General features: G+C 37.4%; 1 protein-coding gene across 2 annotated transcripts in view; it reads right to left on the bottom strand.

The window, feature by feature from the left end:
* The window catches only part of Slco6c1 (solute carrier organic anion transporter family, member 6c1), an 82,195-nt gene that overhangs the window by 12,405 nt on the left and 51,104 nt on the right, over window positions 1-18,686 (bottom strand). For both annotated transcript variants that reach the window (XM_087564970.1, NM_173338.1), the window contains 3 exon segments: window positions 15,132-15,319; window positions 5,344-5,408; window positions 3,050-3,187 (listed from right to left, as the gene is read on the bottom strand). In XM_087564970.1, the coding sequence (XP_087421096.1) occupies window positions 3,050-3,187; window positions 5,344-5,408; window positions 15,132-15,319 (391 nt within the window).

The raw sequence follows: 18,686 nt of genomic DNA on the forward strand, positions 1-18,686 counted from the left end.
CCCACTAGATCCGGCACTGCAGTGTTCCAAGATATCTGCTAGATATCTTAATCTCAGTCAGCAAAGTCTCTCACCTGCTTTGCTCCATCACACATCACACTGCTGATGGCCTCTCTCTGAGACTGGCAGCAATCTCTCTACCCATTCAGTTCCCAAGGCAGGTTTCCATGCCAGAAACACACATCCCAACTCCATGGCAGCCCAGACTAACTGCCTCACACTCTCTTAAATCTACACATGAAAGAACACACAACACAATAAACTTTGACCCAATTGATAAGATATAATTGCCCACCTATACATACAAAGCCCAGCACACATCCATCCCTTAAGAGCATTCATAACAACCTGTAAAGGTACAGCGTGGAATCATAACGTCAGCTTCCATTTCATCCCTCCACAGCTTCTCTCTCTGTCCCTCCTGTCTTTTCCTCCTCTCCATTCCAGTCTCCCTCTTCCTTCAAACTTTTCTCCTTCCCATCCTTCCTTCTCATCCAACGACAGGCCTCCTTCTATTCTGTACCTGCGCTCACCTGTATTTTACAACTTAAATGGGGAGAAGATTCTGGTGAAGTCGCCTGAGTCCTGAGTAGTGACTAGGCAGCCATCCTTGGGGCAGTGGAAAACAAAGAAACAAGGACGTAGAAATTGTCTATTTCTTATTTACATGTCAAATGTTATTCCCTTTACTGGTTTCCCTGTCCATCAGCCCCCTAACCCTTCCCTCTCCCCTTCTATATGGGTGTTCCCTTCCCCATCCACCTCCCTTCATTACCTACCCCCCGCAACAATCCCCCACACTGGGGGTCCAACCTTGGCAGGACCAATGGCTTCCCTTTCCATTGGTGCCCCAACAAGGCCATCTTCTGCTATATATGCAGTTGGAGCCCAGGGTCAGTCCATGTATAGTCTTTGGGTAGTGGTTTAGTCCCTGGAAGCTCTGGTTGGTTGGCGTTGTTGTTCATATGGGGTCTCAAGCCCCTTCAGCCTTCTCTGTCCTTTCTCTAATTCCTCCACTGGGGGTCCTGTTCTCAGTTCAGTGGTTTGCCTCTGACATTCACCTCTGTATTTGACATGTTCTGGCTGTGTCTCTCAGGAGATATCTATATCCAGCTCCTGTTAGCATGCACTTCTTAGCTTCATCCATCTTATCTAGTTTTGGTGGCTGTATGTGTATGGGCTACATGTGGGGCAGGCTCTGAATGGCTGTTCCTTCAGTTTCTGCTCTAAACTTTGCCTCCCGATCTCCTCCTATGGATATTTTTGTTCCCCTTTTAAAGGAAGAGTGAAGCATCTGCATTTTGGTCACCCTTCTTGAGTTTCATGTGGTCTGTGCATCTAGGGTAATTCGAGCATTTGGGCTAATAGCCACTTATCAATGAGTGCATACCATGTGTGTTGTTCTGTGATTGGGTTACCTCACTCAGGATGATATTTTCTAGTTCACTCCATTTGCCTATGAATTTCATGAAGTCATTGTTTTTGATAGCTGAGTAGCACTCCATTGTGTAGATGTACCACATTTTCTGTATCCATTCCTCTGTTGAAGGGCATCTGGGATCCTTTCAGCTTCTGGCTATTATAAATAAGGCTGCTATGTACATAGTGGGGCATGTGTCTTTGTTGTATATTGGAGCATCTTTTGGGTATATTCTCAAGAGAGGTATAGCTGGGTCTTCAGGTTGTGCAATGTCCAATTTTCTGAGGAACCTCCAGACTGATTTCCAGAGAGGTTGTACCAGTCTGCAATCCCACCAACAATGGAGGAGTGTTCCTCTTTCTCCACATCCTCATCAGCATCTGCTGTCACCTGAGGTTTTGATCTTAGCCATTCTCACTGGTGTGAGGTGAAATCTCAGGGTTGTTTTCATTTGCATTTCCCTGATGACTAAGGATGTTCAACATTTTTATAGGTGCTTCTCAGATAATTCAATACACCTCAGCTGTTTGTTTAGCTTTATACCCCATTTTTAATAGGGTTATTTGGCTCTCTGGAGTCTAACTTTGTGAATTATTTGTATATGTTGGATGTAAGCCCTCTGTCTGGGGCTGGTAAAGATCTTCTCCCAATCTGTTGGTTGCTGTTTTGTCCTAAGGACAGTGTCCTTTACCTTACTGAAGCTTTGCAGCTTTAGGAGATCCCGTTTGTTGACAAATGGAATCTACTGCTTTCTTAACCAAAAGTCCTAAATCCACATTCCTCCAAACAAAATATTGTCAGAGCTGTCAGAGCAATGCTCTAGTCTCTGGTAATCACTTCTCTTTTAGTTAGGACTTTATTGCTCATAAGAGACACCAAGACCCACAGAAACTCATATAAAAAAATTTCATTGGCACTTGTTTACTCTATCTGAGACTTAGTCAATTATTAGATGACAGAAAGCACATTGGCCTTCAGGCAGACATGGTGATGGAAAAGGAACTATATTTTGAGCTGTAGGCAGCAGGGGAACACATGCTACACTGGGTGTACATAGACTGAGTACAGGAAACTGTAAGCCTGCCTCCACAGTAATACTTTCTCCAGAAGGGCCACACCTACTCCAAAAGTCATTCCTTATGAACCAAGCAGTCAAACACATGAATCTAAGGGGTGATACTTATTCAAACCACTGTACAACTGTCAAGTTTTTATTCAAATATCTCTAACATTTAACACTGTAAACCTAAAAAAAAACTCATAAGAAAATCTTAATTTAAAAGTAATGAAGGGTTGGGGATTTAGCTCAGTGGTAGAGCACTTGCCTAGCAAGTGCAAGGCCCTGAGTTCGGTCCCCAGCTCCGAAAAAAAGAAAAAAAAAGTAAATGAATTAACAAATTGAAATTATATTATCACCCATTCTTAAAATATAACGCAAAACATTTTACATAATAATGCAAATATTTACATAATTTCTGTAGTTCATGTATATGAAATACTTCCTACACAATTATATATGTCTTTATTGTCAAAGTACTTATTCATAGTTAATTATTACCATGGTGTAAGCAATTGAAATTTCAAAAAACTATTGCACTTGTTTAAATTGATACAATTCATATCACTTACAAATTCCAATAAATACGTAGACTAGTGTTGTCTTATTATAGATCCAACACTTTTCTCTGACTCCACATGCATTAATGTCCCAGAATTTACAAGCTACTGATGATGCAGTTCCAAACAATGCTGGTTCAGGGACGGATGCTGTAAAAGGGTCAATGATTATAAGTTATTCATGAAAAAAGTTAGAATAATTTCTTCTCAACACACGTACACATACACACACACACACATGTACAATCTTCTAAACACATTATTTAAAATCTGTAATAGACTTTTATTACTTCTCTCAACAACCCTGGCAATTAATATCCTGACCCTTGCATGTATACCAATATTAGTAGTTTATAATTATTTTAGATTTATGTCCATGGTATTATTTATAAGATATCCTAAAGTAGATTTTGAATTTTGGGGAAATATTTAGCAGAACTATTTAGAACAAAATAACGAAATTACATGATTTTGTGACTCCCACTATCTTTAGAGATATAACTATGAGAAGTTTAGTGACTGAAATAACTTCATAATGTTATGTGATGGCATTCTCTTGACTATATTTCTATAGAATGCTTCTCATATCCCTAGAGAATATATTTCAAGATTATCCAGTGGGTGTGTGAACCTGTATGTGGCACTAACCTGTGTGCATGCACACACACACACACACACACACACACACAGATTTTTAGTTCAATGTATTGCTATCACTTAAATTAAAACACATTTTCTATTCTTGTCTTTTAATTTAGCTTAAAAACTAGTGAGATTTTATAGATCATCTGTTATTCTACGTTCTGGCTTACACAACCATTATTGCTACTGTCATTCATCTCATTCCCATTTGCTTAAAATCAAAGCACCCTGTAGTTCCCTCTGGGTTTCATATAACGTAGTTTTATCATTCCCTTTTATATACTTTTACTGACATTGCAAGACCATTGCCCCCCATGTAACTTCTTCATGAAGGCTTCATTTTCTCTAAGGATTCCCCTGGCCCTTTTTTCTGAAGCTCTGTTTTCACTCCCTGCCCAAACCCTTCTGTTCCCTATATTCCCTCTCTCTACTTTTATGTTACCTATACTATATCATCACCCTTAGCCAAGTGCATCCTATCAAGCAAAGGGGCATTTCCAGTTTCAACATGTACTTTGTATTAAAAATACAAAATGATCAGACACTAGGATCCACATATGAAAATGAATATTCAGAATATGGGTGATGTCACTCAATATAATTCCTCTTGGTTATGTACACTTGCCTGCAAGTTTTTCAATGTCATATTTTCTTTAATGGTAAGTGATATTATATGCTGTATATGTCTGCATTATTATGGTCCACTCATCAGCTGATGACTATCTAAGTTGCTTCTGTTCCTAGCTATAATGCAAAATAAAAATCAATGAGCATGAATATGCAAGATTCTCTGGAATAAGGTATTAATTCCTTTGGTTATATGTCCATGTACGGTATAACAGGATCATGTGGTGAGAATTATTTCAGAGTTTGAACAGAGGTACACTATTACTATAAAAAAATGCTGTTCTTTGGACAACTATAATATCAAATGAAAATCTCAGTGTTTGAGGGAGGTTCTAGAAGCCCCTGAAACAATATAGTCTACTGTCATTGATCATAGTGTCACTACAACTAGATAATGAGACCTTATTACTTATCATCACACACTTTGGTTACATAGCGCTGGGGTCGCTACTGCAGACTGACTGAGGAGTAAACCAGAGTACTCTCCATGGTCAGACCCTACTACAGCACAGACCATTCAGGCAGTACATGATTCACTAGTGGCGAGACTGTGTACAGGGACAGGAAATCCCTTTTCTTGATTGAACCAGAGAACTGCTCTGCATGAGGAAATCCATTAGTACTTCTATAAATATGGTAAAAAAAAACAAAAAAAAAACTATGACTAGGGAAATATTTCACAGAACACATTTCATTTAGGGACTTCAGAAACATACAACAAAAATATGCAATTTCTTTGCACAGGTGAATGCATTGCATGATCTTTCAGTGTAACTTGTGTGTAATGATACTCCAGCTTCAAATGCAAGGCTTCAGCTAACACAATATCATTGATGCATACTTTGCTTTACAGGATGGCTTTTATTTTACCTAATTTTTCTCTGTATTCAATTGTGTCCTAATTATCTCAGAACAATCTCACAGTCATTTTTTGTATAATTCTAAATTATTATTTACCTTTAAGTGTAAATATAGATGCAATTTTACATATTAAAAATGAACAACTTGGTATATTGAATGTAGCTGAAATAACATACCAGTAAATTTCGTAATTGCAACTGTCACGCCCAGGCCAAGTGAACTGAAATTGGCAGGTACACTTCTGAAAGCAAATAGCAATGATATCTATGAGTGACATGTGCTCAGTTTATGTTTTTAAATGTATATATTATGCTTCACTTATACACAAATATTCAGCTGGTTCACAAAAGTTCAATTTGTCCTAAGAACATGGTGTAAATCTACCCATTTTCTCTTTATATAACCTGACACGTAAAAACCCAAATAACTTTACACCAATTAAATAAGGAGACACTCACCCACATTGATGCAAACAAATCTAATTGAGCAAGCCACACAGAAAGAACTTACCTTATGTTTTCCCACGAGAAAACTTTATGGATCAAGTTTGCCCTTTCCTGAAACGACTTAGCTCTCTTTAGCTCTCACATTTACTTTCCTTCCTCTCTCAGGCATGGTATTTCTTAGAGTCTATTTCAGCAACGTTAAGTCTACTCTGAATTTTTCTAGTTTGGTCTTTCTGGTGGATTCTGCACTCCATAAATTATATCAGTAAGTCTACATGCCACATTCTGGCTTTTGACTGGGTTCTCGCTAAATGGCACAGTGAATGAAGAAGACAGCGTAAAGTCATTCTTTACTTTCAGGCTTCTGCCCACGGTTACTTGGGGTGATTGAGTTCCACAGAGGGTTGTTCTCTCTCTCTCTCTCTCTCTCTCTCTCTCTCTCTCTCTCTCTTTCTGCCCACGGTTACTTGGGGTGATTGAGTTCCACAGAGGGTTGTCTTCTCTCTCTCTCTCTCTCTCTCTCTCTCTCTCTCTTTCTGTTTCTCTCTGTCTCTCTGTCTCTCTGTCTATGTCTCTGTCTTTCTGTCTATCTGTGTCTCTGTCTTTGTCTCTCCATCTCTCTCTCTCTCTCTCATTCCCTGCAGAGCACAGGATAGCACACTATACAATGGCATTCTTCACAGACAGCCTACATTTGGTTGTAGCTTTATTCAACTTGAATCATTCTAACTTCTGTGTTTCCCCTCTTCTATTTGGTACCCTTATTATAGTCACAACTCCAAATTAAAATGAATAAAAGAATAACTTTACGTCATTTAAATAAGAAGACACTCACCCACCTAATACAAACAAATCTAATCGAGCAAGCCACACAGAAAGATATCCTGACAGATAGAAGGTCTTGTTGGAAAGAATATAAGTTCAGAAGGAACAGAATAAATGGCATTTTAAAAAAACCATAAATTGAAAACAACCCAGAAGTCCCATGACAGACAAATGGATATGAAAATGTGGTTCATTTACATTGGAATAGCACTCAACTGTTAAGAACAAGAACATCCTTAGTATTGCAGGCAAATGGATGGAACTAGAAAATACCATCCTGATAGAGGTAACTCAGACCCAAAAGGGCATTCATGGTATGTACACACTAGTAAGAGGATATTAGCCAAAATAACAACAACAACAACAACAATGAAACAAACAACAACAGCAAAAAAACACCAGAACACCCAAGATAGAGTCCACAGGACTTACAAAGGTCAACAAGCTGCAGGGCCCAAGAGAACATGCCTTCATCCCACTTGGGAGGGAGAAGAAAACAATCATGGGGGGAAGGAGGGGCCTGGGTTGGAAAGGGGACAAGGAGAAGAGGGGAACATTACCAGGTATTGGGTGAGGAGAAAGGACCGAAGCCCTGAGGGGCCAGCAGAAAGAATGATAACAGGCAACCTCAGGAAATAGGAAGTTGGGGAGACCCTCCAGAATGTATCAGAGACCTGGAAGGTGAGCCACACTCAGGACTCAAAGGGAGGGACTGTAGATAAAATGTCCTACAGTGGGGAAAGGGAACTTAAAGTGCCTACCTCCAGCAGAAAGACAGGGCATCAAGTGAGGGATGGGGTTACCATCCCATAGTTAAAATTCTGATCCATAATTGTTCCTGCCTAAAAACCTGCAGAGATGGAAATGTAGAAAGCCTGAGGAAAAAGAGGTCCAGCAGCTGTCCCAAAGTGGGATCCAGGTAAAGGGGATGCCCCCAAGGCCTGACACTATTACCGAGGCTATGGAGCACTCACATAAATGCACCTAACAAGACTGCTCTCTGAAATACCCAACAAGCAGCTGAAAGAATCAGATGCAGACATTTATACCCACCAATGGACAGAAGCTTCTGACCCCTGTGGTTGAATTAGGGAAAAGCTGGAAGAAGCTGAGGAGGAGGGCCACACTGTAGAAGGACCAGCATCTCAATAAACCTGGATCCCTGAGAGATCTCTCAGAACCTGGACCACCAACCAGGCTGCATACACCAGCTGAGTGAGGCCCCCAACACATACACAGCAAAGGGCTGCTGGGTCTGGGTTCAGTCAGAGAAGATGCACCTAACCCTCAAGAGACTGAAGGCCACAGAGAGTTTAGAGGTCTGGTGGGGTGGAGGATGGGGGTTGGAGCCATATTGTGGAGACAGGGGATTGGGGAGGAGGTATGGGATGGGGAACAGTCAGAGAGTAGACTGGGTGGGGGATAAAATTTGGAGTGTAAAAAAAAGTTTCAATTTAATTAAAAATAAAACCTAAAATGTATTACATTTATTTATAAGCAAAAATGTTGACTAATAAAAAGGTAGGTGTCTGTATTTCTTTTTTTTTTATTAACTTGAGTATTTCTTATATACATTTCGAGTGTTATTCCCTTTCTCGGTTTCCGGGCAAACATCCCCCTCCCCCCTCCCCTTCCTTATGGGTGTTCCCCTCCCAACCCTCCCCCCATTGCCGCCCTCCCTCCCACAGTCTAGTTCACTGGGGGTTTAGTCTTAGCAGGACCCAGGGCTTCCCCTTCCACTGGTGCTCTTACTAGGATATTCATTGCTACCTATGAGGTCAGAGTCCAGGGTCAGTCCATGTATAGTCTTTAGGTAGTGGCTTAGTCCCTGGAAGCTCTGGTTGCTTGGCATTGTTGTACATATGGGGTCTTTCCAGCCCCTTCAAGCTCTTCCAGTTCTTTCTCTGATTCCTTCAACGGGGGTCCTATTCTCAGTTCAGTGGTTTGCTGCTGGCATTCGCCTCTGTATTTGCTGTATTCTGGCTGTGTCTCTCAGGAGCGATCTACATCCGGCTCCTGTCAGTCTGCACTTCTTTGCTTCATCCATCTTGTCTAATTGGGTGGCTGTATATGTATGGGCCACATGTGGGGCAGGCTCTGAATGGGTGTTCCTTCAGTCTCTGTTTTAATCTTTGCCTCTCCCTTCCCTGCCAAGGGTATTCTTTTTCCTCATTTAAAGAAGGAGTGAAGCATTCACATTTTGATCATCCCTCTTGAGTTTCGTTTGTTCTAGGGATCTAGGGTAATTCAAGCATTTGGGCTAATAGCCACTTATCAATGAGTGCATACGATGTATGTCTTTCTGTGATTGGGTTAACTCACTCAGGATGATATTTTCCAGTTCCAACCATCTGCCTACGAATTTCATAAACTCGTTGTTTTTGATAGCTGAGTAATATTCCATTGTGTAGATGTACCACATTTTTTAACAACAGATGTTTAAAATGTATTTATTCACTTTACTCCTTAATCACAGAACCCCCCTATCCCTCTCCTCCTCCCAGTCCCATTCTTATAAGTCCCTCCCTTTGTGACCCCTTCATACTCATCCTAGAAGGGGCTTCCTCTCTCACTGAGGCCCAACTAGGCTGTCAAGTCAGAGAGAGCTTCCCCTTCAGTAGTTAGGCAATGCACCTGAAGCCCAAGCTGCACATTTGCTCTCTAGTAAGTGGTTCAGTCTCTGAGCCTTCATGGGTACAGGTGAGCGGACTCTGTAGTTTCTTTTCGTATTTATTCCTCATCTTCCAGGTGGCTCCATTCTAACCCTCTCTCTTCCACTATGTTTCTTCTGGATTAAATAAAGTATTTGTTGAAGAAAAAAATGATGCAGAGCTGCATTTTAAATCAGCACCTTATGATGTCACTCCACTCTTTATTCTCTTGTACTAAAATGTTCAACACTATCCAAAATGCCTCATTTGTAAAATTCAGTTACTGTTCCTAATTAATAGTTTCATAATTCGTGTCTTTAGTGTTCATAATTTTAAATATACGATGAATGCATATCTAGGAGAGCAAAACAAGATGAAGCAAATGTAGCACAGAAACCTTCCTGCGTGTAAATCCACCTGGCCTCGTTTACTGACATTTACCTTCTGCTCCTCCTCCTCTTCCCCCCTTCTCAATATCTACTAAAGATTATCACCTTAATTACCTTTTAGTGCTGCCGATATTAGTGCAACTAATTAAAACCACGTGTCTCTCAGTTACCCGACTCTTCATAGATTGCAAACTATATTCATTAATTTGTAGTTGACAATATATTCCTATTTAAAATAATTTCTTCCTTTTTACTTTTCTTTCTTATAGAAAGTATTATTTGTATAGGGACTGTGTGTCAATATGTAGCCCTGGCTGCCCTGAAAATCACTATGCAGACCAGGCTGCAGTTACTTTCCTTGTTATTATATATGACAATTGTACAAGCCAATGACTTCTGAGTATCTGATATACTTACTTTGTGTTCTATCCTAACTTACTCTAGTTGGTTTCCTTTATGGCCCTCCCCCCCGATTTTATTTACGTACTTAAATGAATTTCACACATGAAATATGCCTGTGGTGATAATTTTGGCATCTTGTTTTTTGTAAAAAACACAAAAATATCATGTATATATATTCATTTAATCACAGGTATGTGGATATGTTGCTGCTTCACAGAAGCTATGATTTGCCTCATGCTCTAGCTGGGGCTTCATTTTTCGAGCTGAAGATAGTTTCTGTGATTGGGTGATCTTTGAAATTCTGGGGCCTTTAGGGGTTATCAAAAAGCTAAGTTGCAAGAGGTTGGCAGGTTGGTGGCTGGTAGTTGTCGGTAACAGGTGGTCACAGTTTGTTAAGTAGTCCTCCTCAAAGAAGGAAGGAGAACAAGGGTGATGGCTAAGATCAAGTTTTCCTCAAAGAAGTTGAGGACTCTAGTCAGCACGACGTAGGCAACAGTCACATCATCCGCTCGGGCCTCTATACTTTTTCCCCTACTTCAGTTTTGGGGATTTAAAGGTTGGAAAACCAGGGATGGAGAAGGATGGAAGAAACCATAAAGTAGGAAAAGACAGCTACGTTTGCGATTCCAAGGCTGTTATTAACTCAACCAGTTGATTTTCAATTCCATTAATTCTCCAGCAAATTACATAAATTTAGTCTTCTTTATGGTCAAATAATCCTCTAATGTGTGAACCATATCTTCGTTATCCATTTTGGGGTGCTGCTAACACTGCTCAGTGACCAGAGTGCAGGCAGATTCTTCAGATATGTACCCTGCAGTGTTATAAACGAGTCCTGTAGTAATTCTCCTTATAATCTACCGTAGGACCATCCACACAAGCATTTCCATCAACCCACTGGACAGCTTTCCCCCACCCTCACAAGACTTTGTTATTTGTTTTTCTTAAACATAGCCCTTCTACTGGAGTAACAGGGAATCTGAACGGGTTTCTGATTTTGTATTTAATTTATAACTAAAGATGCTTAACACTTTTGGATTTGTATTGGTTATCTCTGCTTCGAATTTATTATATGTTTATATTTTTGTAAGATGCCTATATATTACATTTCCCCATTTGCTGAATGAGTTATCTGCACTTCATTTTTCGGACTTCTTCATATATTCTCTGTATCACTCCACTGCCAGATGTAAAACTGGAAATCATTTTCTCCCAATCTGGTGAATGCTTCCTTTTTCCATTAGTCATTTATTTTATTGTGCAGTTTTTTGTTAATACAATGAAGTCCTACTTGTCAACAATTCCTCCTGGTTGCTGAGCTGCTGGATCTCATTTCAGAAAGACATTGCCTATGTTTATATCCTGGGATGCCTTAAAAATGTTCTATTTTCTGTCTTACAATGTCATTATTTTTTCTTTTCAATAGTTCTCATTGTAGAATCATTGTACCTCCAAACAAGTAAATTATGATAATCGTTTCTTTATCATACCCTGTTATTTCATTTTCATGTTTTCATGAAAAGGATTTCTTTGGGCTGAGATTTCAAGCCTTACATTAAAGAATAACAGAGTTGACAGTCTTACTTCTTTCTGTATTGTCAAAAAAATTATCTATGTTGGCTATTGAATTGTAATATATCACTATGCCAGATATGGTTCTTTATTTTTAGTTTCTCCAGGAATTTTTGCATAAAAATTGTTGAATTTTGTCAATAAAATTTCCTTAATCTAATTGATAATCAATATCAAATTATTGATAATTTGAGTCTGTTCTATTACTATGTTTACATGTTTATATATGCAAAATCTCCCTTGTATCCTGTGAATGAAATTGGCTTGAAATGGACTATTGTTAAAGTTTTTGGTTTATTTATTTGTTTGTTCCATTTTATTTTAAGGGAATAATTCTGCATATCCCTAGTCTATCTAGATACTTTCACATATTCCTGGCTAATTTTATAGGTAATATGTAAATTGGAATGTATCAATTTCCTCTGTCTTTACTTCCTTGGGTTAGGAATATTCAGTGTTTCCTCTATGCTTATGAGTCATGGTGTATGTTTGTAATAGTGACTTTTCATCTCTTAGTATGTACCTTTTCTCACAATTTTGTTACTTTGAATATAAGGTCATCAATCTTGTCTATGTGATTTTGAACCAACTGTCCTTCATTGGTCTTTTGCATTGGTCATTTTCTGTTTGTTTGTTTGGTTGGTTGGTTGGTTTTTGGTCTCTAATTCATTTATTTCAGCTCTGATCATTGTCTTCTAAGTTTCTTCCTTTTCTATATTTCTCTCTTATTCTTTCCTCCTTTGTTTGCTTTTCTTTTCTCACTATCTTTCTTTCTCTCTTTGTTGTGTGACTTAATCCTTTTTTTTCTAGGCAGTTTCAGATTTCCTAAGATGGCAAGAAAGTCTCTTTGTTTCTAAAGCTGACCTTGAACTTCTGATACTCCATCTTCAACCTTGTAGATGCTGGAATTAGAGATGTCTACCAATACTGTCTATTTCATGTAATGCTTGAGCTCAAGCCCAAGGCCTTTTAAATATTCAGTAAGTACTCTCCAAACAGCACTACAGTTCCAGACTCCCTTTATACTTCTTTTTTCTTACTCTTGTTCTTCTAGGACCTGAAGATACAGCGTTACTATATTTATTGAGATCTGTAATATGTAATATATGATCTTTTTGTAAATCTCCTACCTGAAACTGTTTTGTTTTGTTTCTAAAATTAGTGTCTAAAATCATTTAAGTCATTTGAGCCATTTTCAAGCATCAAAATCAGACTCTCTTCTCTATCCATGTGGAAAACCACAGTAAGTTCCTGAATGTGATCATAAACCATCTTCTGAAGTTCTTATACTTTAAAGGAATTTCCACACTAACCAAGGAAGTCTTAGATTTGATGAAGTATCATGCTTCCAAAGAAGATATGTTCATTTTCTGAATATTTATTTTTTATAACATTCTGATATTTGTTATATCAGGGACATCCTGGGCATTTTCTTTATCTTCTACATCAGTTCCAGAGCAACTTAGTCTTATCACCTTTTATGCAATGTTGATCAATGTAGTGTCCGCATATTCTGAGTAGAATTACATACAAAGAAATTATGATGTTTGTAAATTCTGAGGTGTTCTTCATATTTCTTCTTGTTTTCTTTTGAACAAAGAATCACTGAATCATTCAGACTTGCTTCAAACGCATGATGTTTCAGCTTCAGTACTCAGTGTTGGGAATAACACATTTGTTTGTTATTCCCTATAAACTTTATTGTGAACATAGTAGCTGAAATTCCAGTGTAGCTTCAATTTTTACATATGCAATTTCAAACTTATCTATTTTGTTTATCTCATAGCTTACAAAAAATGTATGTGCATGGAGGCATGCCATGCTTTCTTCACTTTAATAACCAATAAAAGTGAGAAGACTCAAAGTCACATTTCTGGAATATAATTCCCTCCCCCTCTCTCTGCTTAGTACATTTCCTTGGTTATTTCACATCAATTTTAATAAAGTCATATTTTTACTAAAAATGTATTCATATGTGTGTTTATGAATGAGACAAAGAGGGTGTGTGTGTGGGTGTGTGTGTGTCAGAGAGAGGGGGAGGGGAGGAGAGAAAAGGGAGGGAGAGGGGAAGAGAAAGAGGGAAGGGAGGTGGAGAGGGATAGGGATAGGGATAGGGATAGGGATAGGGATAGGGAGAGGGAGAGGGAGAGGGAGAGGGAGAGGAAGAGGGAGAGGGAGAGGGAGAGGGAGAGGGCAGGAAGAATACTGCAGAGCACAATGGAAATCTTTCTAGATGTTGTATTTTTTTCCTCTACCATGTGAGTACAAAGGAATTGACTTCAGGCCCACAGACTTAGCAAGTGTCTGTACTCACTGAGACATTTCATCAACTCAACTGTGGTTTTTATCCCCCTTTTCTTTTCCTTGAATATTTTATTCAAGTTAATAGAATTATCCTTTTAGTTGCACAAATGAGAAGTCCGAGTATGATCCTGGATCATATTATATCTAAGTTACAACTCTCACCCTTTTAACATAGACAAATACTTCACAAACATACTCTCTGAAACTGTCTCTAAATATTATTTCACCCTCTCTTTCTGTTTTCCCCACTTTTAATTCCATTTCTATACTATCTTCAAACTACCCTACCAAGATGTGTGTCTGACTGCACCCCAAACCATGGAGAAGCTAAGCAGAAGGGAAACATGTTGAAGGCCATCTTGGGTGATATAGGAAGACCCTATCCACCAAATACAAAACAAAACAAAATAAAATACAGGATCTACCACTACCACAAATAAAAAACAAAGTATGTATTTCATCATTTTCTCATCTTTTGTAGAGAAATTTATTATGCATATTGTGTGTTATGACCAAATCCTCCCCTATTTTTCTTCCCCTCCAATTGCTTCTCATCTCATCTCCTAGTTTTTTCCATCATATATATATATATATATATGCTACAATATTCTATAATTTCTCTCTGTACATTTACTCCACAACTAACTGAGACCATGCCAGATTAAGCTATTGTTTTTTTTTTTTTCTTTTTCTTGTTGGTCAGCCTCCCTGGAATAGTTAAGCCACAGGCAGACTTGTTAACCACCTGACAGAATAAGTTTAGAATAATGCCATTTTATTATGTTTCCAGAGTAAAATAGGACTTGAGGTGACCTTAGCATATTCTGAATGAGCACATGAAGGACAATTGTTGCATCATTTCAGAATGATAAATTGAAACTGTAAAAGTTACTGGACATCTTGTGGATGACATTTATGTTTTCTTATGGCCTAGCTTTAATGTGAAAGTACAGTTAAGTACCTATACCAGTGAGTCAAATCTACACTCATATCAATGATAAAATTTAAAATGTTCTTGTCTGTGTATTCATCATGCATATTTTACAAGGTAAATATAATCAAAGGCTTCTTTTAAATTTATATTGTTTAATGGTGCATAGATACCTATATTTGATATATGGAGAACAATACATGCAATTCTAAAATTGTGCACATTAAATTAAAGTGAGACTAACTGTAGCATCTGTACCTGTTATACAAAAACAATTAAAGGGAAAAACTATACATCGACATAAATTTCAACAGTATAAATATTTTCTCTTTATATTTCTACTGCAAAACACAGGAAATTATTTGCTGTAAACATCTGAACTATTTCTAAATCTATCATTCTTATGCATTAAGCATTGAATAATTTTGAAAATTTCATACTTACTGAAGGATAATCAGGATGATGGGTGTACTACACATAGTAGAAAACACAGTTGCAGAAAAGTAAAAGGCAAAAAACAAAGGTAAAGTAAGACAGTTGCTATTACATGTTCCATCAGTAGCATCAATAAAGTGACCATCGGCATCTGAAGTGGTCAATCCTTCTTTAATGCAAGAACAATTGTAGTATGTCTATTAACATTGAAACAAAACAGTATTTCAGGAAGATTCAGGAGACAATAGCCTTATTATGACAAGAATAAAAACTAAATTATTTTCTAACAGAGACTTTCAAGGATTTTGTTTGCTTTTGCTTTTATAACATCTTTGGTGATATTGAAATATAATCTCATTTTCCCCTCCCTTTCCTCTTCTTAAAGCCTTCTATGTGTCTCTATTTTAAATTTGTAACCCCTTCCTCTTTAATTGTTTTATGCATTGTTTTGTACCCACAAACACACATGAATGCAAGTTTCTCAGTCTATGTAATATTACTTGTATGTACAGTTTGTGTCTGACCATTTGGTATTGGATAAGCAGTCGGTGTGCTCTTTGTGAAGTAATCTGTTTTTTCTTTGTTTGTTTGTTTATTTGTTTTTTATTCTCAGCATTTCTTTATGAAGGCTTCACCATGTAGCCTTGAACTCACGTAAGTCTGTCTGATTCTGTATCCACAGTACTGGAACTAAGGAATATGCCTTCACACCCAGCTTAGAATGCCTAATTTTAATAAATATTCTCATGCTAAACCTGCCATACATTATTTATAAATGCAAAATTATTAGGAAAATCTGACATATTTTACCTGTTGGTAAATTACTGTTTATCTAGATGCGTGTGGATATATAATTATAAATAAGGAAGACTTTTACAAGCTTGAGGAATAGTAGTCAACTTATTTTAGTTTTATATTCATTGGACATCCATTTTAATTAAAGTCATTATAAAGGTAATATAATTATTCATTTTATTAATTAATTTTATCTGAAATTTGAAATATGGACAATAACAAGACTATGAAAGATTCTGCAATCATGTTAATACTTTTGTGTACAATCATGAACAGAGTTGATTTTTACTAAGCATAATAGAAAGAGTGAGAGAATACAGAACTGGGGAAGCAGAAACCCACAGACACACAGACACACACACACACACACACACACACACAAACACACACACACACAGCACATACTAATATGAACTATAAACCACATAACCCCTAGTAAACTATACCAGTCATTAAGAGTCTCCCAACTAAAAAATAAATAAAAATAAATATATACAGATCGATCTAGTGTTCCAGACTTTCAAAAAAGAGTTAAAAACATAATCCTTAAATTATTTCACAAAATAGAAATATAAGCAACATTGGCCAATTAATTTTATGGGGCCAGAGTTACTCTGATACTAAGAAAACAAAACGAAACAAACAAAAATGAGTCAAGAAGGAAAGAAAATTAGGTTCAGTACCAATTTTTCTAGTGAAAATAGACATAAACATAGTCAATACAGAACTTGCAAACAAAATCCAAGAACAGATTAAAATGATCATCTTTCATGATCTACTAGGCTTCATCCCAGGGAGACATAAAGTAGCTAATGTAATCAACTATACAAAGAAAATGAAAGAGAAAATGACACAATATCATTGCATTATATGCTTAAAACACTGACAGAATCTAACACCCTTCATAATAAAAGATCTGGAGAAATGAAGGATGAAAAGAACATAACTAAACATAACAAAGGCAATTAAAAATAAGCTTATAGACAACATCAAACTAAATGGAGGGAAACCCAAAGCTGTTTCACTAACGTCAGGAACAAGATAAGGTTGTCCACAGTTTCCATATCTGTTCAGTAGAGGACTTGAGGTCTTACCTACAGCAATAATACATGGAAAAAGACCAAGGAATTACAAATTAGAAAGGAAGAGGTCAAAGTATATTTATTTACAGATGACAGTGCTCTCAGTGACCTGAAACATTCCACGAGAAAACATTTACAGTGGATAAACACTTTCAGAAAAGTAGCTAGATACAAAATTAACTCACAGAAATCAGTAGTGTTCCCATACCCACATGACAAATGAGGCAAGAAAGAAGTCAGGGAAACAATGCCTTACAGTGGCCATGAATACTATAAAATGTTCTGTTGTAACTCTAGCCAAGTCAGTGAAAGGCTCGCATGGTAATAATTTCAAATCTTTGAAGAAAGAAACTGAAGTAAACATCAGAGGATAGACAAATTTTTCCATGTTCATGGGTTGGTAGGTTTCCATTATAAAAATGACAATTCTACCAAAATGTATATTCAATGCAATCCCCAACAGAATTATTTACTGAAATTGAAAGAACAATTCTCAAATTCATATGTAAACACAACAACCCAGGATAGCTAAACAGTCCTGAAAAATAAAAGAAATAAAAAAAAAAAAAACTGCTGGACTTATCGCCCCGCCCCAATTTCAAGTTGCACCACACAGGTTTAGAAATGACAAGTGTATGGTATTAGCATAGAAAAGATATGTTGGTCAATGGAATCAAATTGAAGACCCAGGCATACAATCATATAACTATGGACACCTGATTTTTAATAATAAAGCCAGAAATGCACACTGAAAAATGAAAGCGTCATCAACAAACAGTGCTGCTCAAACTGGACACCTGCAGGTAGAAGAATGTCAGCCAGTAGGCCCATATTTATCACCCTGCATAAAAGTCAAGTCCAAGTGGATCAGAGACCCCAACATAAAAGAAGATACAGTACATCTGATAAAATAGAAAGGGCATTGACATAGGAGACAACTTTCTGAATAGAACACAGTGCAGCCCTAATATCATCAGTTACTAAATAGGACCACACGTAAATGAAAGTTTTCTGTGAGGCAAAGGAAACCATCAACTGGAAAAAGAGGCAGTCTACAGAATAGGAGGAGATTTTGATGAACTCCATATCCAATGGTGGTCTAGCATTCAAAATCTATGAACTCAAGAAATTAGCTATCAAAACTCCAAATACTCCAATTGAATAGGAAGTACAGTTGTAAACAGAATTTTCAACAAAAGAATTGCAAATGGCTGAGATACACTTAATGAAATGGTTGCCATCTTTAGCCGTCAGGGAAAAGCAAATCAAAACAACTCTTGGCATATTATCTTAAACCTGTTAGGTGGCTAAGGTAAACAGCATAAGTGACAGTCATGGTGGTAAACATGTTATAGCTGTGTCTTAAGTTAGGTTGATACCCAATTTTTTGTGCAACTTCCATGATGATTTCTACTGTGACTGTACACATTTTTATTCCCACAATCCATGTTGCAGAGGTCCTCTTGTTCCACATCCTTACCACCATGAAATTTCAACTAACCTAGATGTAACTTGACAGAATATAGAATATGTGGTGTGTTTACATAATGGGGTGTTACTTAGCTGTTAAAAAAGTGACATCATGAAATTTTTTTGGCAAATGAATAGAACTAAAAACAAAATCATCCTGAGTAAGGTAATCCATACTAGAAAAGACAAATAGGATACTTGTTAATTTATAAGTGTA

The sequence above is a fragment of the Rattus norvegicus genome, chromosome 9, assembly GCF_021556685.1.
Source record: "Rattus norvegicus strain SHRSP/BbbUtx chromosome 9, alternate assembly SHRSP_T2T, whole genome shotgun sequence".
Taxonomy (NCBI): domain Eukaryota; kingdom Metazoa; phylum Chordata; class Mammalia; order Rodentia; family Muridae; genus Rattus; species Rattus norvegicus.